The sequence below is a fragment of the Cebus imitator genome, unplaced genomic scaffold (assembly GCF_001604975.1).
Source record: "Cebus imitator isolate Cc_AM_T3 unplaced genomic scaffold, Cebus_imitator-1.0 Scaffold304, whole genome shotgun sequence".
Classification (NCBI taxonomy): Eukaryota; Metazoa; Chordata; class Mammalia; order Primates; family Cebidae; genus Cebus; species Cebus imitator.
This window is the reverse complement of record NW_016107619.1, coordinates 1687179-1707454: the sequence shown is the minus strand read 5'-3', so window position 1 is coordinate 1707454 and position 20276 is coordinate 1687179. Positions and strand designations below refer to the sequence as shown.

General features: G+C 41.3%; 1 protein-coding gene across 1 annotated transcript in view; it reads right to left on the bottom strand.

Moving 5' to 3' along the window:
- CNTNAP2 (contactin associated protein 2) overlaps positions 1–20276 on the bottom strand; it is a 1742807-nt gene that overhangs the window by 282220 nt on the left and 1440311 nt on the right. The window contains exon 23 of the mRNA XM_017502914.1: positions 16938–17108. Within this exon, the coding sequence (XP_017358403.1) occupies positions 16938–17108 (171 nt within the window). The remainder of the gene's footprint in view (positions 1–16937; positions 17109–20276) is intronic.

Below are 20276 nucleotides of genomic sequence, written 5' to 3'. Positions count from 1 at the left end.
GGCTCACTGCAACTGCCACGTCCCAGGTTCAAGCAATTCTCCTGCCTCAACCTCCTGAGTAGCTGGGACCACAGGTGCGTGCCACCACACTCAGATAATTCTTTTGCATTTTTAGTAGAGGCAGGGTTTTGCCATGTTGGCCAGGCTGGTCTCGAACTCCTGACCTCAGGTGATCCACCCACCTCGGCCTCCCAAAGTGCTGGGATTAACAGGTGTGAACCACCGTGCCCAGCCGAATCGCTTTCTTTCTATATAGCAAGCTTTGTTAAAGTGTGAAAGACTTCTATAAAAGTGCCTTTTGCCTTAGAATTGTCACAAGAGATGCAGAACCAATTTAAATTATTTTATTAGTTTTTCTGAAGCTACGATTAATTTGTTCTTTATCGTCTACTTAGTAATGAATATTAGAAATGAGGAACCTAAGGGTTGAATATTAAAAAATACAGGATCTCAGAATCTCAGGTTTGAAAGTATCTTAGGATAAGTGCTCCTTTAAAGTTGCAGAAGAGTTAGCAAGCCCTTTGAGTTAATATGTTTCCATCTGTGAAAAATGACAGAAATCACTTCACAGAATCCCTTATGGTTGTGTCAGCCAACTTCTACTTAAGCAAAGCATTCCTCTGGAAATGAATATTGTAAAACAATGCTAACAATTTTTCACAGAGTACTCTTCCCTTGTTTTGGATAACAGCTGAAAATATAACTTTCTTTTATAGATTACATAAATAAATGTTTTGCCTCCCTAAAGACTGCACATATAAAACATGTGAGAACCCTTTTAGGACTAGTTTATACAATGTTCAAACGAGTACATTTACTTTTGTCTTGATTTAGTGAACTAATGGAACACGGTTTTTCTATAGAGTAGCTCCATGGAGAGGGCAGTTGCAGGTGGGGTTAAGCTCGTCTCCAGCCTCTGTCTTGGGATGGTTTGACACAGGCTCAATAAGGTGAATGAATGGGAACAGCTTTGAGGATAGTCATCAGTTAGCAGTACTGTCCAGCTGTACTAGTCCATTTTGCATTGCTATAAAGAAATACTTGAGGCTGGGTAATTTATAAAGAAAAGAGGTTTATTTGGCTCATGGTTCTGCAGTGTATATGAGAAGCATAGTGTTGGCATCTACTTCTAGTGAGGGCCTCAGAAGCTTATGCTCAAGGTGGAAGGTGAAGGAGCAGCAGACACATCACATGGCAAGAGAGGAAGTGAGAGAGAGAGGAGGAGGTGCCAAGCTCTTTTAAACAACCAGATCTCACATGAACTCATTGCCATGGGAAGGGCACCAAGCCATTCATGAGGGATCTGCCCCCATGACCCAAACACTGTCCACTAGGTCTGACCTTCAATATTGGGAGTCACATTTCAACATGAAATTTGGAGGGACAAATGTCCAAACTACCATATGACCTGCTGAGCGCATTCTTGCCTGGACTTCCTAATGTGGGCAGGTGGGCTTCCTTCCTTTCTTCCCTCCCTCCCTCCCTCCCTTCCTCCCTCCCCCCTCCTTTCCTCTTTTTTTTTTTTTTAATAGAGTCTCGCTTTGTCACCCAGGCTGGAGTGCAGTGGCATGATCTTGGCTCACTACAACCTCCACCTCCTGGGTTTCAATGATTCTCCTGCCTCAGCCTCCTGAGTAGCTGAGATTTTAGGTGCCTGCTACCAAGCGCAGCTAATTGTTGTGTTTTTAGTAGAGACAGGGTTTCGCCATGTTGACCAGGCTAGTCCTGACCTCAGGTGATCCACCTGTCGCGGCCTCCCAAAATGCTGGGATTACAGGCATGAGCCACCAAACCCAGACTGTCTTTCACTTTAATCATTTGAGCCTGCCCTGCAGCTTGAGGCTGTGATATGTGAGTAGGTATTAAAAATCAATCAAATGCCACATACTTAAAACATATAGTATGCTATCATATATTATGATTGAGAATGAGTGACAAGAAGCCAGTGGGTTGGAATGTGTGGAAATTTATCTTTTAAAAAGTTAAGCCCAACAGCAAGGGACTGTTGATTAAATGGAACACATGGCAGTTGAGGCACTGTATTTCACAACCTTTCAAAGTCTGTGCTTGCATTTGTTGACATAGTAATCTAATTATGCCCCATGTAGGAGGCCAATGGTAATATAACAAACCTCAGAAAATCTCAGATAAACATCCTACCAGCCAATAGGAAATTTCTATGCTTTATATTCTATAGGTTATGTTACCAAAAAAAATAGCTATTTAGGGGTTTTCTTTCTAAATATAAAATTATAATTTTTCAAACTACACATGCCCTCTTGGAGATTCTGACACAGTCCTTGTTCTTAGTTGAAAAAAAATATTGCTATGGAGTCTTAAGAAAAATGACATGAAAATGTGTTCTTAAAATGTTGTTACATGGAAAAAGTAGGTTACAGAACAATATGCACCACAGGATCTCATTTTTGTAAAAAAGTGAGTATATCTAAATGCACAGAAAAATGTTTAGAAATATAGACACCAAAATGATAATTTAAATATATACTGGAATATGGGAGTATAGCTGAATTTTTGTTTTGTCTTTTTGCTGCTCTGAATTTTTAAATCATTCAACAATAAACAATACTTGTATAATTTGAAAGATACAATCTGATAATTTCCACTTTCTTTGGCAAAGACTGGTGACTTTATAAGCAACTCTATTCTGTAACTTTAACAACTATTTAATCAGAAAGACAGGCTTATCAAAATGCAGAGAATAAGATTTTAAATACAGAAAAATAGAGGGGATTTAAAACTAGATTGAAATATTCCTTCTTATTTCTCCCCTGTTTTTAGAAACTTGAGAAGATTTTTTTTAAAAAAAGACAGTGGTCAACCTTTACCATAAAATAATATTCAACAAGATATAAGTTATTTTTCCTTGTTAAAAATGGCTAAAAACAAGGACACGCTATTTTTCAAAGTAAAATTCTCACAGGTCTGAAGCGCCAGCATGTTCTGATGTTTAAACTAATGTATACAGGAATCGGAATGCTGGATGAGCATAATTCAGTGTTATAATTACACTTGACAGATATACACTGCTTCTATTATTCATTGGCTCTGGTTGCACTTACCCAGAAAGACTCTGTAGAATACTAAATATCAACCACTCTTCATAAAAGTCATTTGGCATTCGCATCAGTTCTCATCAGAGGAATCAAATTCAGAGATGCAGAAAACCAAATTTGATCATTTTAACACCATCCACAAAGGCAAGGAAAATGAGTAATTTCCGACATGGCCTGAGGTCCAGCCAGCTTTCATTTGTCAAACTCTTAACAGATAGGCAGTATGTCATTTCTCTAGAGAAAGATATCTTTGAAGTGGTCCTTGGGCTTCAGCTTTATTACTTGCAAGTGCTTCCATGTTGCATGGTTTACGTCCTCTCCCTGCGTTTGCCTGTGCTGTTTTCTCTCCAGAAAAATGCCCTTATCTTATTTTTGCCTGTCATCCTTCAAGGCAAATCAAATGTGGCATCTCCTGGAAACATCCCTTGGTGTCTTTAGGTCAAAGTTTACTCCTTTTTGGTGCCATAGTACCTGTGAGAGAGACCACTAACTGTTTACGGAAGGTTTCTTTCCCCTTTTCGTCATTACCCCTGCAAAGCTGCTATCCAGCCATTAGCTGCCTTTCTGGTCCCTTTGTATCCAGGTGGAGACATCTGACTAGCTCTTACCAAGGGAGGAGGGCAGAGGAATATCTTCACTCAGGTTCAGTTTGGTCAAGAAGAGAGAATGCTTCTCTATCCTCCCTTTCTCTCTTTGCCAACTAGACTTCCCTGGCTCTGGAGGATGGTGGAATCACAGAGAAAAGGAGGCTGAACCTCCGAATCACTGTATGGAACGTCTTCATGGACCAGAGCATAGCATGCATATTATTATCACTATCATTTGAGACATGATTTTAATTTCAGCATTTGATAGCTTATAGAAACCTAGCGCTTGTTTTACTTACAGTTGTCTTTGGCCTTTTGAGACATCCTTTGGTTCTGAGCTTCTTTAAGTAATCTGTCTCAGTTTCTCACTATATTTAAATGAAGCTCTACTCCCTGATTTATTGTATCTTCTTTTCTTTTTTAAAAACAAAAGAAAACAAAACAAAAAAAACAACCAGCTTTGAATTAATTGGTCCCAAGTGTCATCCTTAGTTGAATCAATTCTCCAGTGTTAGCAACACACGCTGACTGACTGTTAACTCTTTTCCTGAAGCATTTGTTTTTATAAAAATATCAAGCCTATGGAGATACTGTCAGCTCCTAGAATGGCAGACAGAAAGTCTCTAACCTTGTTATAATTTAAGCTTCTCATATATATTTCTGCTCTTCTCATAAATCCATGTGTTCGTTATTGAGCAATAATAGCATAGTCTTTCTTCTATCTGTCTCAGAATGTGTGAATTCAAGCTTCTTTGATTTCTTCTCTTACAGGGCCTGTTGTCTTACAGATGGTCTTAGGCAGGCCAATTCTAGTTGTTGGTCTTTTTGATATTTTGATATGCCATCTTTTAATAGGGAAAGATTTCATGAACTACCACATACGGGAAATAACATAGAAACCATATTCGAATTCGAGAGCGTGAGGTAGAAGAAAAATTACATCAGAAAATTTTAATGAAACTTCAGCATGTCTTTGGAGTAATGATAAACTACTCCATTCAGACAAATACTATGTGAAGATGCTGATTAATAAGGATGCCTGCTACTTTCCATGAAATGCACCTAATTAATTGTCTTGTAAAAAATTTTGGTATTTATAGGCAAATAAAGACTTCTGTCTCATTTATGTTTTATATTTTAAATCAAGATATGAAAATAATAAACAAATATTTTATGTGGGCAGGATTTCAATGAAGGGGAAACAATTCCAGAACAGGCAGAGACAGTCAGTCTTAGGAAAGGGTAGTGGTGTCCAGGAAATATCAGTAGCTGGACATGTCTGAAGCTTGGGCACATGGTGCTGGTGGGTGAGGGGCAAAGCTTATATGGAGTGGGGAAAAATCTTAAAAAGTTAAGTTAAGCCTTAAATCACTTACCAAACTTGGATTTTTCCTTTGTCTTATAAGGCATAACGGGTATCATGGTGGTCTGTAAGGAAAGGAGTAACTGGACCAGATCTGTAGAAATTTGGCCTCACTGGGGAGGGTGGATATCAGGAGAGAGGGACTGGAGTGAGGGAGTCAAATTATGAGCCTGTCTGAACCTAGAATCCAGGGATTCCAACTAGCAAAGCCATCCTGGGAGGTAGAGATGCTGGGATGATTTCATTATCTTTGCATCTACGTTCCAGCTGCATTTTATGACTAGTTGGAATTGATGCTTTCTTTGACATTGCTCTGGTATGATGGCTTACAGGAAGAAGAGCATTTCTTTATATTAAAAGTGCAGTGTTCTATCAAGATAAACAATCTAACTCCTATGGGGAGGTTAGTAAAACTTTAAATAGGACATTGAATTTTCTAATTTGAATAATGAAGAAGACAGCCATGATATTAACTAAGTGGGAGCACAGGAGGGGGCTTTTAGGTGTAAATGGTGGATTTCACTTTTGATATGTTGAGCTTGAGGTATCCATGGGCCATTCTGATGGCTCTTTAATTAGCATTTACAACTAGATGGTAATAATTTTAGGAAATTTCCTGACTACCTTTGGTCAAAGCATGTATGCTGACTGGAATTATTGGATGCAGGTGTTTTACTGTGGCACATCCCTCCACTGCACCCCCCCCCACCCCCGTCCGTCATCTTTAGGGGAAATGAGCACCCTAAAGATGCTCATTTAAGGCATGAAAATTTAAGGTGCTGCTTGGCTATGAATTCACTTAGGTTGGGAGGGGGTAAGCCACACTGGATGCCCTTGACTATGTAAATAAGCTGGAGTTTAATGGGTCTCTGACAGGTTTGCAGAATTGTTAATGGTAGACAAGACCTTAAATACCATCTTATTCAACCTTCATGTTTTACAAGTGGACATGATAAAGTCTGGAAATGTTCCAGGACTAGTCTATGGTCAGTCAGCTTAGAATCCTGGTCTCTCTCACTCTAGTTGAAAAATCGAGTGTTTTATTAACTTTTTTGTCATTCAAGATTTTCTCAGAGCAGTGTTTTTCTCTTTTTCTACTTTTCCATTGAAGTGTAATGTATACACGGTAAAAGGTGCATATCTTAGTGTGCAGCTGGATGCATTTTCACACATGTAATCATTCCTTGCATTAAGATAAAGAATATTTTCACTCCTCAGAAAGTTCCTTTGCACACCCTCCTAGTCGGCATTGGCTATCCCCAGGGATAGTTACATTCTGGCTTCACTGTAGTAATCTCTGTGGATTACTTTGACTTATCTTTTAGCATCACATGAAAGAAATTAGGGCATACTGTCATGTATGTACCATGTAATATCTTTGAAGGAATCCTTCCCCTGATGTTTACTTTCTTTTTATTGTCTAAAATGCCCTTGACTATGTAAATAAGCTGGAGTTTAATAGGAAGAGTCTAAGAACACCAGGTCTCTAGTAAGGTCTCGGAGAGTCTATGTCCTGGACGTCAGCTGGTTTCCAGGGCAGAAGTTGAGTCCCAGAAGACATATCTCTTTGGGTGTGACTGGAAGTAGCCTGCCCTTGGTTACCTGGAATCCAGGATCGGGGCCTTAGGCAAAGGAATTCTTACCAAGAAGGCAGCTGTAACTGCAAAAGGAAGAATCCTTCCTGGTGCCAGGAAGTGCCAACAGAGAGAGCTCACCATCTCCGTGAAGGGGAGGAAAAGAGATGCAGAGAGACTGGGGTTATGTAGCACCCATAGGAGCTGCCCTGTGAGAGGGCTGGCCAGGAAACCTGGGTGAACTTCCAAAGCCACCTCTGAAGTGTGGGGGGAGAGAGGCAGAACCATAAAATCTGTAGAGAGATGTCACTCTGTCTGGCCAGCTTTGGAGGAATTCCCAACCCTCTCCGGAAATTTCCAGATTAGGACATGAGTGGACCAGCAAACTCTAAGGTAACTTGAAATGAAATATTTTTACATCCAGAAGATATTCTATTCTAAACTCCATCCTCATAACTCTAGGATAACTCTACTGTACATTCCAGTAACTAATTGTCCCTTCAGTATAATTGGCAAAGAAATCTTGATAAGTGTAATTCAAATTGATTTGCCAATAATTTATATATCTTTTAATAATAAGAACAAAAAGCTAATATGTGAAAAGGTTTAATATAGCACAAATTTCATTTTTAGTTTACATTTCTAAACTTTTTTTGGGTCTATAATTCAAATCAAAAAGTTTAAATTAAGAAGTTAGAGAATTTAAAAAAAAAATGTTGTTATTAAATATTCAGGTCTTCACATTTTATTTTTGCGGAGAGAATAATTTTTTTTCTTATGTATAGTAATGACCAAGTCAAAATCATTTTTTAGATCCCAAATGTTGAATACAAATTGAAACCATAGTTAGACTTGCAAAGTAGTAGAAACACTAAAATTCTTCCTAAATTCATGTTGATAACCCAAGTTGGCTTGGATAATTAAAGAGAAAAACCCAGGGGCCCGGCATGGTGGCTCATGGTGGTAATCCCAGCATTTGGGAGGCTGAAGTGGGTGGATCACTCGAGTCCAGGGGTTTGAGACCAGCCTGGGCAATATGGTGAAACCCTGTCTCCACAAAAAATACAAAAATTAACCTAGTGTGGTGGTGTGCACCTGTGGTACCAGCTACTTGAAAGACTGAAGTGGGAGGATCACTTAAGTCTAGAAGACGGTGGTTGCAGTGAGCCAAGATTGCACCACTGCACTCCAGGCTGGGTGACAGCAAGACCCTGCTTCTAAATAAATAAATAAATATTTATTTCATATATATATATATGAAAAATCCAGATGCTAACACCTGATTTGTATTAATAAAGAGCCACAATTTTTTTTTTTTTTTTTTTTTAGACGGAGTTTCACTCATGTTACCCAGGCTGGAGTGCAATGGCGCGATCTCGGCTCACCGCAACCTCCGCCTCCTGGGTTCAGGCAATTCTCCTGCTTCAGCCTCCTGAGTAGCTCGGATTACAGGCACGCACCACCATGCCCAGCTAATGTTTTGTATTTTTAGTAGAGACAGGGTTTCACCATGTTGACCAGGATGGTCTCGATCTCTTGACCTGGTGATCCACCCGCCTCGGCCTCCCAAAGTGCTGGGATTACAGGCTTGAGCCACCGCGCCCGGCCTCAAGAGCCACAACATTTTTTAAAAAACATCCTAAATAACACCCCAAAAGCACAACAGCACAGTTAAGTGGAATTAGACATTCTTCACATCTACAAGAGTGAAACTGCTTAAAAATAAAAAGTTGTTCCAATTTTGAAACATTGGAAGATAAATTGCCATTAATTTACTTCTTCTGATTCATCAGCTTCCTTATATTGTAGAATATTTTCTTCTGACTTTCTTGAGCATGTATATTGCACAAGGCTGCATCTTGAAAATGAAAGTTTTTCCTTAATATTCTTTCCTAAGATTAGTAGGACATTAGGTTGCTGCCTCCACATTTTTGTGGAGATATGTCTGCTAAATGCAAATATTTCCTCCGTGTTATCCTGACACCTGAAAAAGCTCAAACTTGGCAACATGGAAGCTTATGATAAAGTATTACAACAGTTTCTGGTTGCTTTTCCTGAATGTTACCTACACAGTGAGCTTTTCCTTCAAAAATTTCCCCCCAAAATCCCCTTCACTAATGTCCTCTAAATCTCTTTTATTTAGTTTTTATTTATTTATTTATTTTTGAGATAGGGTCTCACTCTGTCGCCTAGGCTGGAGTACAGTGGTACAATCTCAGCTCACGGTAACCTTTGCCTCCTGGGATCAAGTGATCCTCATGCCTCAGCCTCCCCAGTAGCCAGGATTACAGGTGCACGTCATCATACCCGGCTAACTTTTGTATTTTTGGTAGAGACAGGGTTTCACCGTGTTGGCCAGGCTGGTCTGAAATTCCTGACCTCAAGCAATTTGCCTGCCTTGGCCTTCCAAAGTGCTGGGATTACAGGTATGAGCACCCGTGCCCAGCCTAAAATCCCTTCTAATTGTTAAACAAAAATAAAGACTCTATGGTCACTATTTGTTATATTATTAAACACTCTGAAACACTTCCTTCCTCTGATTGCCGTCCACCCTAATGGGACCCTAACTTACAACTCTTAGAATTGTGACCCCTTTTCCAAGTAGCCCATTTCTTGTGGCCAGGTGAACAGTTGGCCTATCCTATCCTGCACTTCTCCCCACTTCTTCCACTCTATGGCTCCAGCATCTTCAAATGGCCATACGTCCACCCGTGACTCATCCTCTCCCTGTTCATATTGTGGTCATTGTTTGAACCCTGGGACAGTAAAATTTGGCTCATGAATTCCCTATCCATCCAGTTTCCTGTCTTCACCAGTGAGGAACTCAACAGTGATGTTGGTGCCCAACCAACAACACTCTGGCCTCCCAGTGCCCTGACTTTCTCTGCAGCCTTTTGATACAACCTAGAAAATTCCATTTCAATTTTTATTCTTATCACCCAAACTGCTTTCCTGTGAAATCCTGAATTCCAAAATCTCACCGACTGTGATCTGTCCTTCCACCTTTCCACGTGTTATTCCTTGTCTACATTTGGATCACTAGCACCTCAGTCATGATGATCTCCTTCTCCACCTAGATTTTCCAGGGCTCTCCATTCAGACTAGCATCTCATTCATTCATTTCATTCATTCAACAAATGCTTACTCAGTTCCTACCACGTGCCATGCATTGTGGTGGCCCTGGTTGTACACGATGGTAACTAATGTTCCGTAAGCCTTGCAGCGTGGGGGTAGGATGCAGTCACACCTTTTTGATGTGTTCATGCCATCTATGACTCTGTGCTTTTTTCCTTTGGCGTTCTGACTCTGAAACTTCCTTTTCCATTTATTTTGTGGCTCAGTGAAAATGATAGCATCTTTAAGGAAACTTATCTCATTCTCCAGTCAGAAGTAAATGTTGCCTCATCTGGGAAACCACAGCATATTGCTTGCACCGCTAACAATATCCTAACCAAAATATTGTTTTATAGGCCGGCTGTGGTAGCTTATACCTGTAATCCCAGTACTTTGGGAGGCCAAGGTGGGTGGATCACTTGAGGTCAGGAGTTTGAGACCAGCCTGGTCAACATGGTGAAACCCCATCTGTATAAAAATACAAAAAAATAGCCGGATGTAGTGGCATATGCCTGTGATCCCAGCTACTTGGGATGCTGAGTCAGGAGAATCACTTGAACCCAGGAGGCAGAGGTTGCAGTGAGCCAAGATTGTGCCGCTGCACTCTAGCCCTGGAGGCAGAGTGAGTGAGAATCTGTCAAACCCCACCCCCCAAAAAAAAACTCTCTATCTATCTATCTATCTATCTATCTATCGCTTTATAATAACAGAGATTAATAGTCTTAAATAAAGAAAATGTGGTACATATACATCATGGAATACTACACAGCCATAAATAAGAATGAGATAATGTCCTTTGTAGCAACATGGATGAAGCTGAGGGTCATTATCCTAAGTAAACTAACACAGGAATAGAAAACCAAATTATTGCATGTTCTCCTCTATAAGTGGAAGCTAAACATTGAGTACACTTGGAAAGGTGTGCTGAGAATGGAGAATGGCAGGAGGGAGAGGATGGAAAATCTACCTCTCAGGTACTGTGCTTATTACTTAGGTGATAAAATAATCTGTACTCAAATCCCCATGACATGCAATTTACCTATATAACAAACCTGCCGACGTACCCCTAAACCTAAGGGGGGAGAGAGAGAGAGAGAGAAAGAGAGAGAGAGAGAGAGAGAGAGGGATTACTAGTCTCTCCCACTAGACAGTGTGTGCCTCTGGGATGGGGTCATGTCTTCTTACGTTCATTTTAGGTATGCACATAGCAGGTACTCAATCAATTCTAGTTGAATATTTAGATGACTATATATTTAGAATCAGATCTGAGACTGGCTCCCAAATCTTCACTGCCTGTGTCATCCTTCTTACTCTAACAATAGGAAATGCTTGCAGCTTCCCGAACACTCCCCTTCCTGTGTTTCTGCTTGCATTCCATCTTCCTCCTAGAACTTTTCCCCATTCCTTCCTCTAACTCTTTTGCCTGCTCTTTATGACCCAGTTGAAGCCTTCCCTCATCTTCCCTTTCATTCCCAGGATAAGTCATGCTCCTCTCCACCGAATGTTCATACTACTTTATGCCTATTGCTGTAATTTACTTATTTTAATGATCAAAAGCACCATATCTGGAGTCAGCAGTGTCAACTATATGCTCCCATTTCCTTAGCTCTAAAATGTGTATAAAACTTGCTGTGTAACCTAAGAAAGTTAATACCTACAAATGCTTTAGAACAGGGCCTGGCACTTGGAAAACTCTCAGTGAGTGAATTTATGTGTACATACTGCCACTAATGCATTTGTCTACTTCACTAGGAGGTGGGTGTTGGGTTCTCCAGCTTTCATTTCAGGGTCTCCAGCATCTCCCAGCACCAGCAACACAGCAGGTGTTCAGGAGGCGGTGGCCTGAGGTTGGGACCCTGGTGACCATGGCCCTCTCAGTCAGAAAAAGGATCTAGAGAAGTCTAGCTAATCCTTTAGGGGAAACTGAAAAAATACATGAACAGATCCATGGTTGTTCGTGATTAAGACAAATTTAGAGTCTTGGTTTTCTGGTATCTGCTCCATAAATTTCTTTTTAGCAATATCTCTTTGCCACCGCAAAAATACTAACAAGCAAACACACACAACAACAACAACAACAACAAATTCTGATTTGGAAAGGCACTTCCTAGTGTGTGGCTTATGCTGTCCTCTTTACTTCCACCTCTTCCCCTCACCCCTGTGAGGTGCTGTGGGTCTACCTCACAACCACAGCCATGGGACCTTGCTCCTTCTGCCAGTCCCTTTATCTCTCGTATCTCCAATCCCCCTTCTCGACCGTATTTTTCTCCTTCATCTATGTGTATGCTCAAGTCTCTACCATCCTCAAACAAGAACAACCAAACCAGCCTCCCTTGATCTCTGAATCCACTTCCACTCACCCTAGTCATACCTGACTTTTCAACAGCGATCGCTACATATTAAATCTGATGGTCACTTTATGCCCTTGTTTTAGTGACCTCTCAATAATATCTAACACTCTTCTTTTATTCTTGAAATGTCTGTTTCATTTGGTTTCTGGGATACCACTGTCTTGCTACTTCTCTGTTAGTTTTCTACAAGAATGTGGCTCCCTCCCTCCGTCCCTCCCTTCCTTCCTTCCTTTTCTTCTCTTTCTCTTTTCTTTTTCTTTCTTTCCTTCCTTCCTTCCTTCCTTCCTTCCTTCCTTCCTTCCTTCCTTCCTTCCTTCCTTCCTTCCTTCCTTCTTTCTTTCTTTCTTTCTTTCTTCTCTCTCTCTCTTTCTTTCTCTTTGTACGGCGTCTCACTCTGTTACTCTGGCTGGGGGTGCAGTAGTATGATCATAGCTCACTGCTACCTTAAATTCTTGGGCTCAAGGGATTCTCCTGCCTCAGGCTCTTGAGTAGCTGGGACTATAGGTACAGGTCATCATGCCTGGCAAATTTTTTATTTTTATTTTTGTAGAGATGGGGTTTCACCGTGCTGCCCAGGCTGGTCTTGAACTTTTGGACTCAAGTTATCCTCCTGCCTCAGCCTCGCAACGTGCTGGGATGACAGGTGTGAGCCACTGTGCCCAGCTGGTTGTCTTTCTTGCACATCTTGTTTCCGCTCTGTACACATTTGTTTTGGGCAATCTCAACCATGCTGAAGGCACTGAATGCTTATTTCCTGATCCTCTAAGTCATGATGACTCCCAAGCTGAGTCTCTGAGACCTCTGCTGGGTTCCAGACTTGACCATTCAGGATCCTCTATATGTGTCCACCTGATTAGATCCTCCTACAGCCTTCAGAGACTCAGTATCAAAATACCCAGAATGCAATTTGTATTTTGCTCTTGAATGTCAAACTCCTTCATGAAAGGTGCTCCACTCACACATCAAAACCAGAAACATCGGCTTCATTCTAGGATCCTCCTTTCCACTTAACCCTCACAAGTATCTGTTAAAAGTCTGCGGAATCCATCTCTTAAGGATCTTTCACATCTACAATGCTTCATTCCTGTATTCCTCTCTTTCTATGCATTCTGCCTATGTCTTAACACAGGCTCCCATGGCCACTTGTCTGGTTTCCAGTCTTTTCTCTGGTAAATGCGAAGCTGATCAAGTTACGCACTGGCTCTCCATAGCCTACAGGGTCAAGTGGAACCAGCTGCTCCTCCAGGCAGAGCGCACTGCGTCCTCATCCCTGCCCGCCTTGTTATTGCTAGCCCAGTCCCTCCTCACTGTACCTGTTCCCTACCGGGTCCTTAGGTTCAGTCCCCGACACCTTCGTTCATTTGGTGTTATCCTGAAACTTCTTTTTTTCCCTGGCTCCTGTTCTCCCCCCACCTTCTTCACCTTACTGACTTCTATGTATCCATCAAAATTTAATTAAAGCATTCCATCCCTGGGAAGTACTCCTTGTCATGCCAGTCAGGTTTAAATATTCCCCTTGGTGCTCCCGGCCACTTTCGTGATGTCTGTTCTGGGAGGCAGTGTGCTTTTAGGGTAACAGCAATGACTTTGGGGCAGACACAAAATGTTTGGGGTCAAACACCAGCTCTGCCACTTCCTCGCTGCATAGTTTTGGCCAGGCAACTTAGTGATCCTGTGCCTCATTTGTAACATGGAGCTGTGAATGGTAGTATGCACTTCAGAGGGTGGTTAGGAGTGTGAGTTGATTCATATGAAATGCCTGGAATGAGGCCTGAAAGTCTGAATGAAGCTGAGCTTTTTCTGTTATTATCGTAACTCCTGAATTACTCGCCTGCTTTCTAAAACAAAGATCTTTGAGGGAAAGAAATCACACTTGATTTGACTAAATTTCCTCAGCACTAGCACTGTACCCGGGACATAGTAGATACTCAGTAAATATAAATCGGCTCATCATTGAATGAAGGAATAAATACAAACAGTAAATACATAAAGTATAGGGTTAAAATGCTACCATTAGAGCATGCTAATGAGTGAGATTGCCCTGGTTTAATCTCTGTGTTTTTCTACTTGTGCATAAGATGCTGATGGTATCTCATTAACTTATCGTACACTGCCTCACTGTTTTCTGAGTCAAGAATCTTCCACTCTTGACAGAAGGGCACAATGTAATTAATTACAGAACTGTTATTCTGGAAAGCAATATGTAGTCATGAACTGTGACAAAATTCCTTTGAGACACACTCAGAGAAACAAAATGTGAATTCCTATCAGAAAGAGATCAGAAGGCCTAACAAGCTAAAAGGGAAAAACACAGAGACAGTTCTAAAGAGTTTAACTTCAGAATCAACATTTCCTGAGGCCCCTCTGGTAGCTGCCACTGCTGTGAAAACAATTAGGTTTGCAGAGTGATTCCTCGCACAGGGAAAGGAGCCTGAGAGAATTCTCTACCCAGTGCCCCAGGAATCCTGACGGCGAAGGGTCTGGCTGAAAAAGTGTGATCAGTGAGATAGCAACAAGCCTCCATCATGGCCGTTTTTTCCTTCATATTCTTCATGAAAACACCACTTCTTGTTTATTTTGTAGTTTTTCTTAAATACAGAAGTCTGCCTCCCTCTCCATGAGGCTCCTTTGAACCCTGATGGAGATGCTATATAATGATGAGCATCGAAAACGTGGCATATTGGGGAATCTTAAAAAGGTCTTTCCATCCTTGCTGGTTATTATAGGTACAGGGGGCTCTGAGGAAAGATCAGAGGCTTCAATCTGTGTTTTCAACGTTTCACATGTTTTTGTCCAGAGTAAAGGATATGATGAAAGTAAGGTATATGACAAAGGAGGCTGTAATTCACCCTGTGCCACCAGCTTTTTATATTGTGGAAAGACCTAGAAAACTCTGAAGACAGCTCTAAAGATTTTTCATAATTAGAAATTAGTGGCCAGGCACAGTGGCTCACACCTGTAATCCCGGCACTTTGGGAGGTCAAGGTGGGCGCATCGCCTGAGCCCAGGGGTTTGAGATCAGCCTGGCTAACACGGCAAGACTGCATATCTGCAAAAACCACAAAAATTAGCCATGTGTGGTGCAATGCACCTGTAGTCCCAGCTACTTGGCAGGCTGAGTGGAAGGATGAACTGAGCCTGGGAGTTTGAGGCTGCAGTGAGCCATTATTGTGGTGCTGCACTCCAGCCTGGGTGACAGAGTGAGACTCTATCTCAAAAACAAACAAACAAACAGAAAACAAAACAAAACACAAAAAACAAGAAAGAAAGAAAAAGAAAAAAGAAGAAATTCTTTGACACTGAGGGCTGAGTGGTAACATCTGCTCTCCCTCTATTGGGTTTGTGTTCCGTCCCACCCAGGCGTGACTTTACAAAACATGAGGACATAAAATGAAGATGGGGGAATCCAAGCACGTTTATAGAAACTTACAGAACCACTCAAATATAGAACTGGCAGTTTTCTTTTGTGCCCATAAAATCTTTCTAAAATTTGATTGAAGTTACGTAGAAATCAGAACATAGTTTGATTCAGTTAGTTAATTTTAACTAAGGGAAGCGAGAATTACTTTCTAATTATTCTTATCCATAATTTAGTAAAGGGAGGATTTTAATTAATTAATTAATTTTAATTCTAGGACCAGGATAGCCTCAGTCTCCCTTTCAATCAGACCTGGCTCAGATCAGATCTCTATTGAGCATCCTCGGAAGATGATAATTACAATAATTACCAGACACTTAAATAAATGCTTTATGAATATCTAAATTCTATTCTCATCACAACCCCACAAATGAACATTTTCTTTTTATAAATCAGAAAATTAGGAGTCAAAGAGATTAAGCAATTTACCTGATGGTTTGGAATTAAACCTGAGAATGCTACTGTGAATCTGACAGAATTTCAGCAGAAAGGGGAAATGGATTTGGGATCATTCTCAGGGCAGATGCAGGAGCAGACGCACTCAGTTAAAGGGGACAGACTTGGGGAAGGGAGACGTTTTAATATGCTGAGTGTAAGGCTGAGATTTTGCAAAGGGACAGGGGTTGGTCTGTGGTCTCCCTGACTCTCACAGCCAATGGAGTTCAACATTTGCAAATAATCAACTAGCTTGGAAGTCAGGGGAATGTAACTTCCTAAAGCTGAATTGGGGTCTTGATGATTAAAGGATTTAGGTAGGGCAAGCATTGTGCTTCTCAGGTCTTGTGCAGGGAACCCCCACCTTCCACCGACGGAGCTCCCCAAGCCTGGATGCCCCCTTAGGGTGTTTGCTCCAAGCCTGGCTGTGCTGAGCTAAGCAGCGTCCTCTCTTGCTCTGCCTCTTTTCATCTCTGTAACTTTGGCTAACTACATTACATCCAGAACTCACTTTTAGAGCGTGTGCAGGTGAGGGTCCTCTTTAGGAAACCTACAGACTGTGTCATGGAATTACCCAGTCCTGTGGTCTCCGTGGCCTCCTGAGCTCACGCGGGTGTCACTATTCATCATTCCTGTCTTTCTTGGCACGATTTCCCTCACTCTCCGCTCCTCAGGTCAGTGCACACACTTCTCATCTACTTTTGACCCCGTCTCTTTGGAAAACAGCTATGTAAAACATGAAGCCTCAAATCAACATTCCTCTCCCTCATTCTGAGGGCAGCTCTCATCTTCTTGCATAACTGCTTGGGAATCTGGATGTGCCTGCTTCCCTGAGAGCATCCCAAGGACAGGGACTGAGATTGGAGCTGAAACTCAGGCTTGTGTGTCCCCCTGTAGTCCTGCTCTTGGAACAAAGGAGATCTTCCATGTTTGAATCAAAAGGACTTCCAAGAGCAGGGCCTGGACCACCCTGAGGTGGCCAAGGTGTCTCCCCATAAGTTGACAAGGAACTTATACTCACACTTCAGCTCCAGCTTGATGAAATCTTCCTTTCCCATGTTTTCAAGAAACACTCCCCAGGGGGTTAATGTTTTGAAGTAGAAAGAAATGTCAGCACTTGTTTCCCCTTGGAAAGTAGAGAAGTGCAGGTAGGAGGATGGGTTTGGGAAAGAGGCGGCGTTCCAGTAATTCCCTGTGGGAAGAGAACAAAAACATGAGGTTAACTCACACCCTGATCCGCTGAGCCCTGTGACGGAGACCCATTTCATGAGTTTAATAAGCACCATTAGCAACAGTAGTTATTTCCTCTAATCCTGTTTAACAACACTGGACCAAATCCCCATAAATATATTTCTGACTTTCCAAAAGTTATATGTGTGTCTACATAATGATCATTTATGTCTAAAAATATTTAAAATATTAATATATATAATCTATATAAAATTAAATGTTACTATAGAATTTATATAAATTGTATAACAATAAAATATTTTATATTTACAATAAACAATATTTTATTTACATAAATATATAACAATACAATTACAATAATTACATAACAATAAAGATTGATATAGTCGGAGTTCCTACCACAGGGTCCTAAGGGACTGTAAGAAGTAAATGCCAATAGATGTAAGAATTGGGAGAAGCCCCTGGGGTTACTGTGTGGATTGGTGGGGGCTGTTTTGAACTCCTGCATAAGTAAGTACTGGTGGCTTTGGTATGGCGCAAGCAGCATCTAAGACAGACCTCAGGAAAACAAAACACGAATGGCATTCTGCTCTCGTTTTTCATCCACCTCTGCCTTGGAAAAACCAGTGCCCACTCCTGCGTTAATGGCCACCGAGACACCTGGTACAGGTGCTTCAGGAATACGACTGAAGGAGCCTGGAGGAGGTAAGGAGCTGGGAATGAGAAGTGATCAGGCCAGGCTAGGGCAGTTTCCTCACCTCTCCTGCTCCAAACTCTCAGAGGTGAGTTTACCTCCTCTTCCCGTACTACCTCCTCCTGGGGACTGGGGGTGAGGCTCTGACCTGTGGGGCTGTTGTGTGGTGTGGGGGTGAGGCAGTGAGCTCATGAACTGTCTCTCAACCAGCCTCTACCCTTGAGCTCTTGGAGAAGATGTGATTGTACCAGCTGCCTCTCCCCGCTCACTGCCTGACAGAGTAGCCAGTGTTTCCAGGAGAAAAGCAGCTCACAGGATGAAATAAAAACACCAAACTGTGTTCGTTACTCAGGTTCCATTAGGACAGATGGACCACGAATTTAGTATGGGATCAAAAGTTGGCTCCCAACTTCATCTTCAGGGGAGAAATGACTTTTTAATGTGCACATTTCTGAGTACATTTATTATCACAGCTAAAGACTAAAATATATGGGTGTGATTTAAAGCCGTTACGGAAGACTTTAGCTCTAATACTAAACCCCAAATGTATGCTTTTTAAAAAACATGATATTTGCTATTTCTTTTCTCCAAAAGGCACAATGAATCAACTAAGTGCACTCCATTAGTTTCTATTCATACACAAATGACATTTTTCCTTCCTTTTATGCAAATTATACACATATACAATATTAAACTGAGCTACTATTTTTAAGTAAAAGTTACTTTGTGTTGGTTCTGCCATGCTTAAGTCATAGTTTTAAATTATGAAATATTAAAATATGGTCTTATTCAATTAATGCTGTTTGTTTTTGTGTTTAGAAACAGCTACAATATAGCAACATTTAGATAAGTTTTCAGGTATGTTAAAAGATAAACGTAGGCATATTAAAATCTTAACATGTTTATTTAGACATTCAGTGATGCATGAATTGGGCAGCACCAAAATACAAGTCGTCTTCTGGGATGCAGCGTTGGAGAGAGAGAAATGTGTTTGTGGACGCAAGACAAAGAAACTATTTGAGTGGTTAATGTGGAAAGTCTTTAGTTAGAGGTGAAATGGTGGTTTCTGATTGCTGAGAAGCTTAGTTTTGTTTCAGTATTCACAATGAAGAGGGTTTTGGCTTGCCTCCCTAGGTTCCAGGTCTCTGAAGCTGTCTCAGCCAATGGTCTCCCCATTAATTACTGTAGCAGGCAATACATAAGCAGTAAACTGGTATAAAATATGTTTGTAAATATCTTAAGATAAAAACAGTGGTGGTGGGACTGCTGGGAAAATCTACTGTTAATGTGTTCCTGTTCTTAGTGTAGTCTTTTTTTTTTCTTTTTTTTTTAATTTTTAGTTTTGAGACAGAGTCTTTCTCTGTCACCCAGGCTGGATGCAGTGGCACAATCTGGGCTAACTGTAACCTCCGCCTCCCAGGTTCGAGCAATTCTCCTGCCTTAGCCTCCTGAGTAGTTGGTATTACAGGCGCACGCCACTGTGCGTGGCTAATTTTTATATTTTTAGTATAGACGGGGTTTCACCATATTGGTCAGGCTGGTCTCAAACTCCTGACCTCAGGTGATCCGCCTGCCTTTGCCTCCCAAAGTGCTGGGATTACATGTGTGAGCCACCATACCTGGTCTCTATTTAAAAAAAAAAATCATAAAATCATAGATTTCAGTAGGAGAAAATAGGCAAACAGGCTACTTTCTTCTTGGGGAAGAGAATATTGTATGATATAGTGTAGGCTGCTGGTTACAGGAACAGAAAGGTGCTTCGCAAAGTTGAAGTTGCTATTTATCCAGGATGAGCCTTCCTCCCCCCTCAACATCTGGCTTACTACACAGCAAGAGGCATTCAGGCGCACCTCTGTGAGAAAGCCTAAATCAACCCTCTTGCTCATCAGGGAGTTCTGAAGCTGGGAGGGAATGAAGATGAGGCCCAGGGCCAGAAGGATTCAGCTCATCCTAATTGGGTGAGAGCCTTTTAGGGACCCCAGAGCCTGCAGAGATCAAAGTCCCCAGCCAGACTTCAGCCTTAAGCAAAGCAATTCTGTCTCTTTAGGCTGTATCCCCAGGACACGAATGCAATTAACGTTTTAAAATTTCAATCCAATCAAGGACTTTCTTATTTTCTGGGGTGGTGATGTATTAACAGAAGGTCAGTTGTCTAAAATGATTCTAGAAAAAGGAAAGCTAAAAGTAAAACATGTCAGTATTTATTTGAGGCCTGGCCCTGGTTATTCAGACAGAAATATCCGCAGAGAGGAGAAAGGTAGTTTCATCAGTTATTCAAGTGTGATGAAATATCTCTATAGACCAGAATTCCATTTATTCTAATTCCATGCTCACTAAGCAACTTCAATCTAATTTGATCTCTTGAATAGACTCATTCACAGGGAAGTCATGCCTGGTACAAACGGTTTTTCCTACTCTCCTGGAAACATCTGGATTACCACACAAGGCCTTCAGAGTTGTCAATTGTGAGTTATC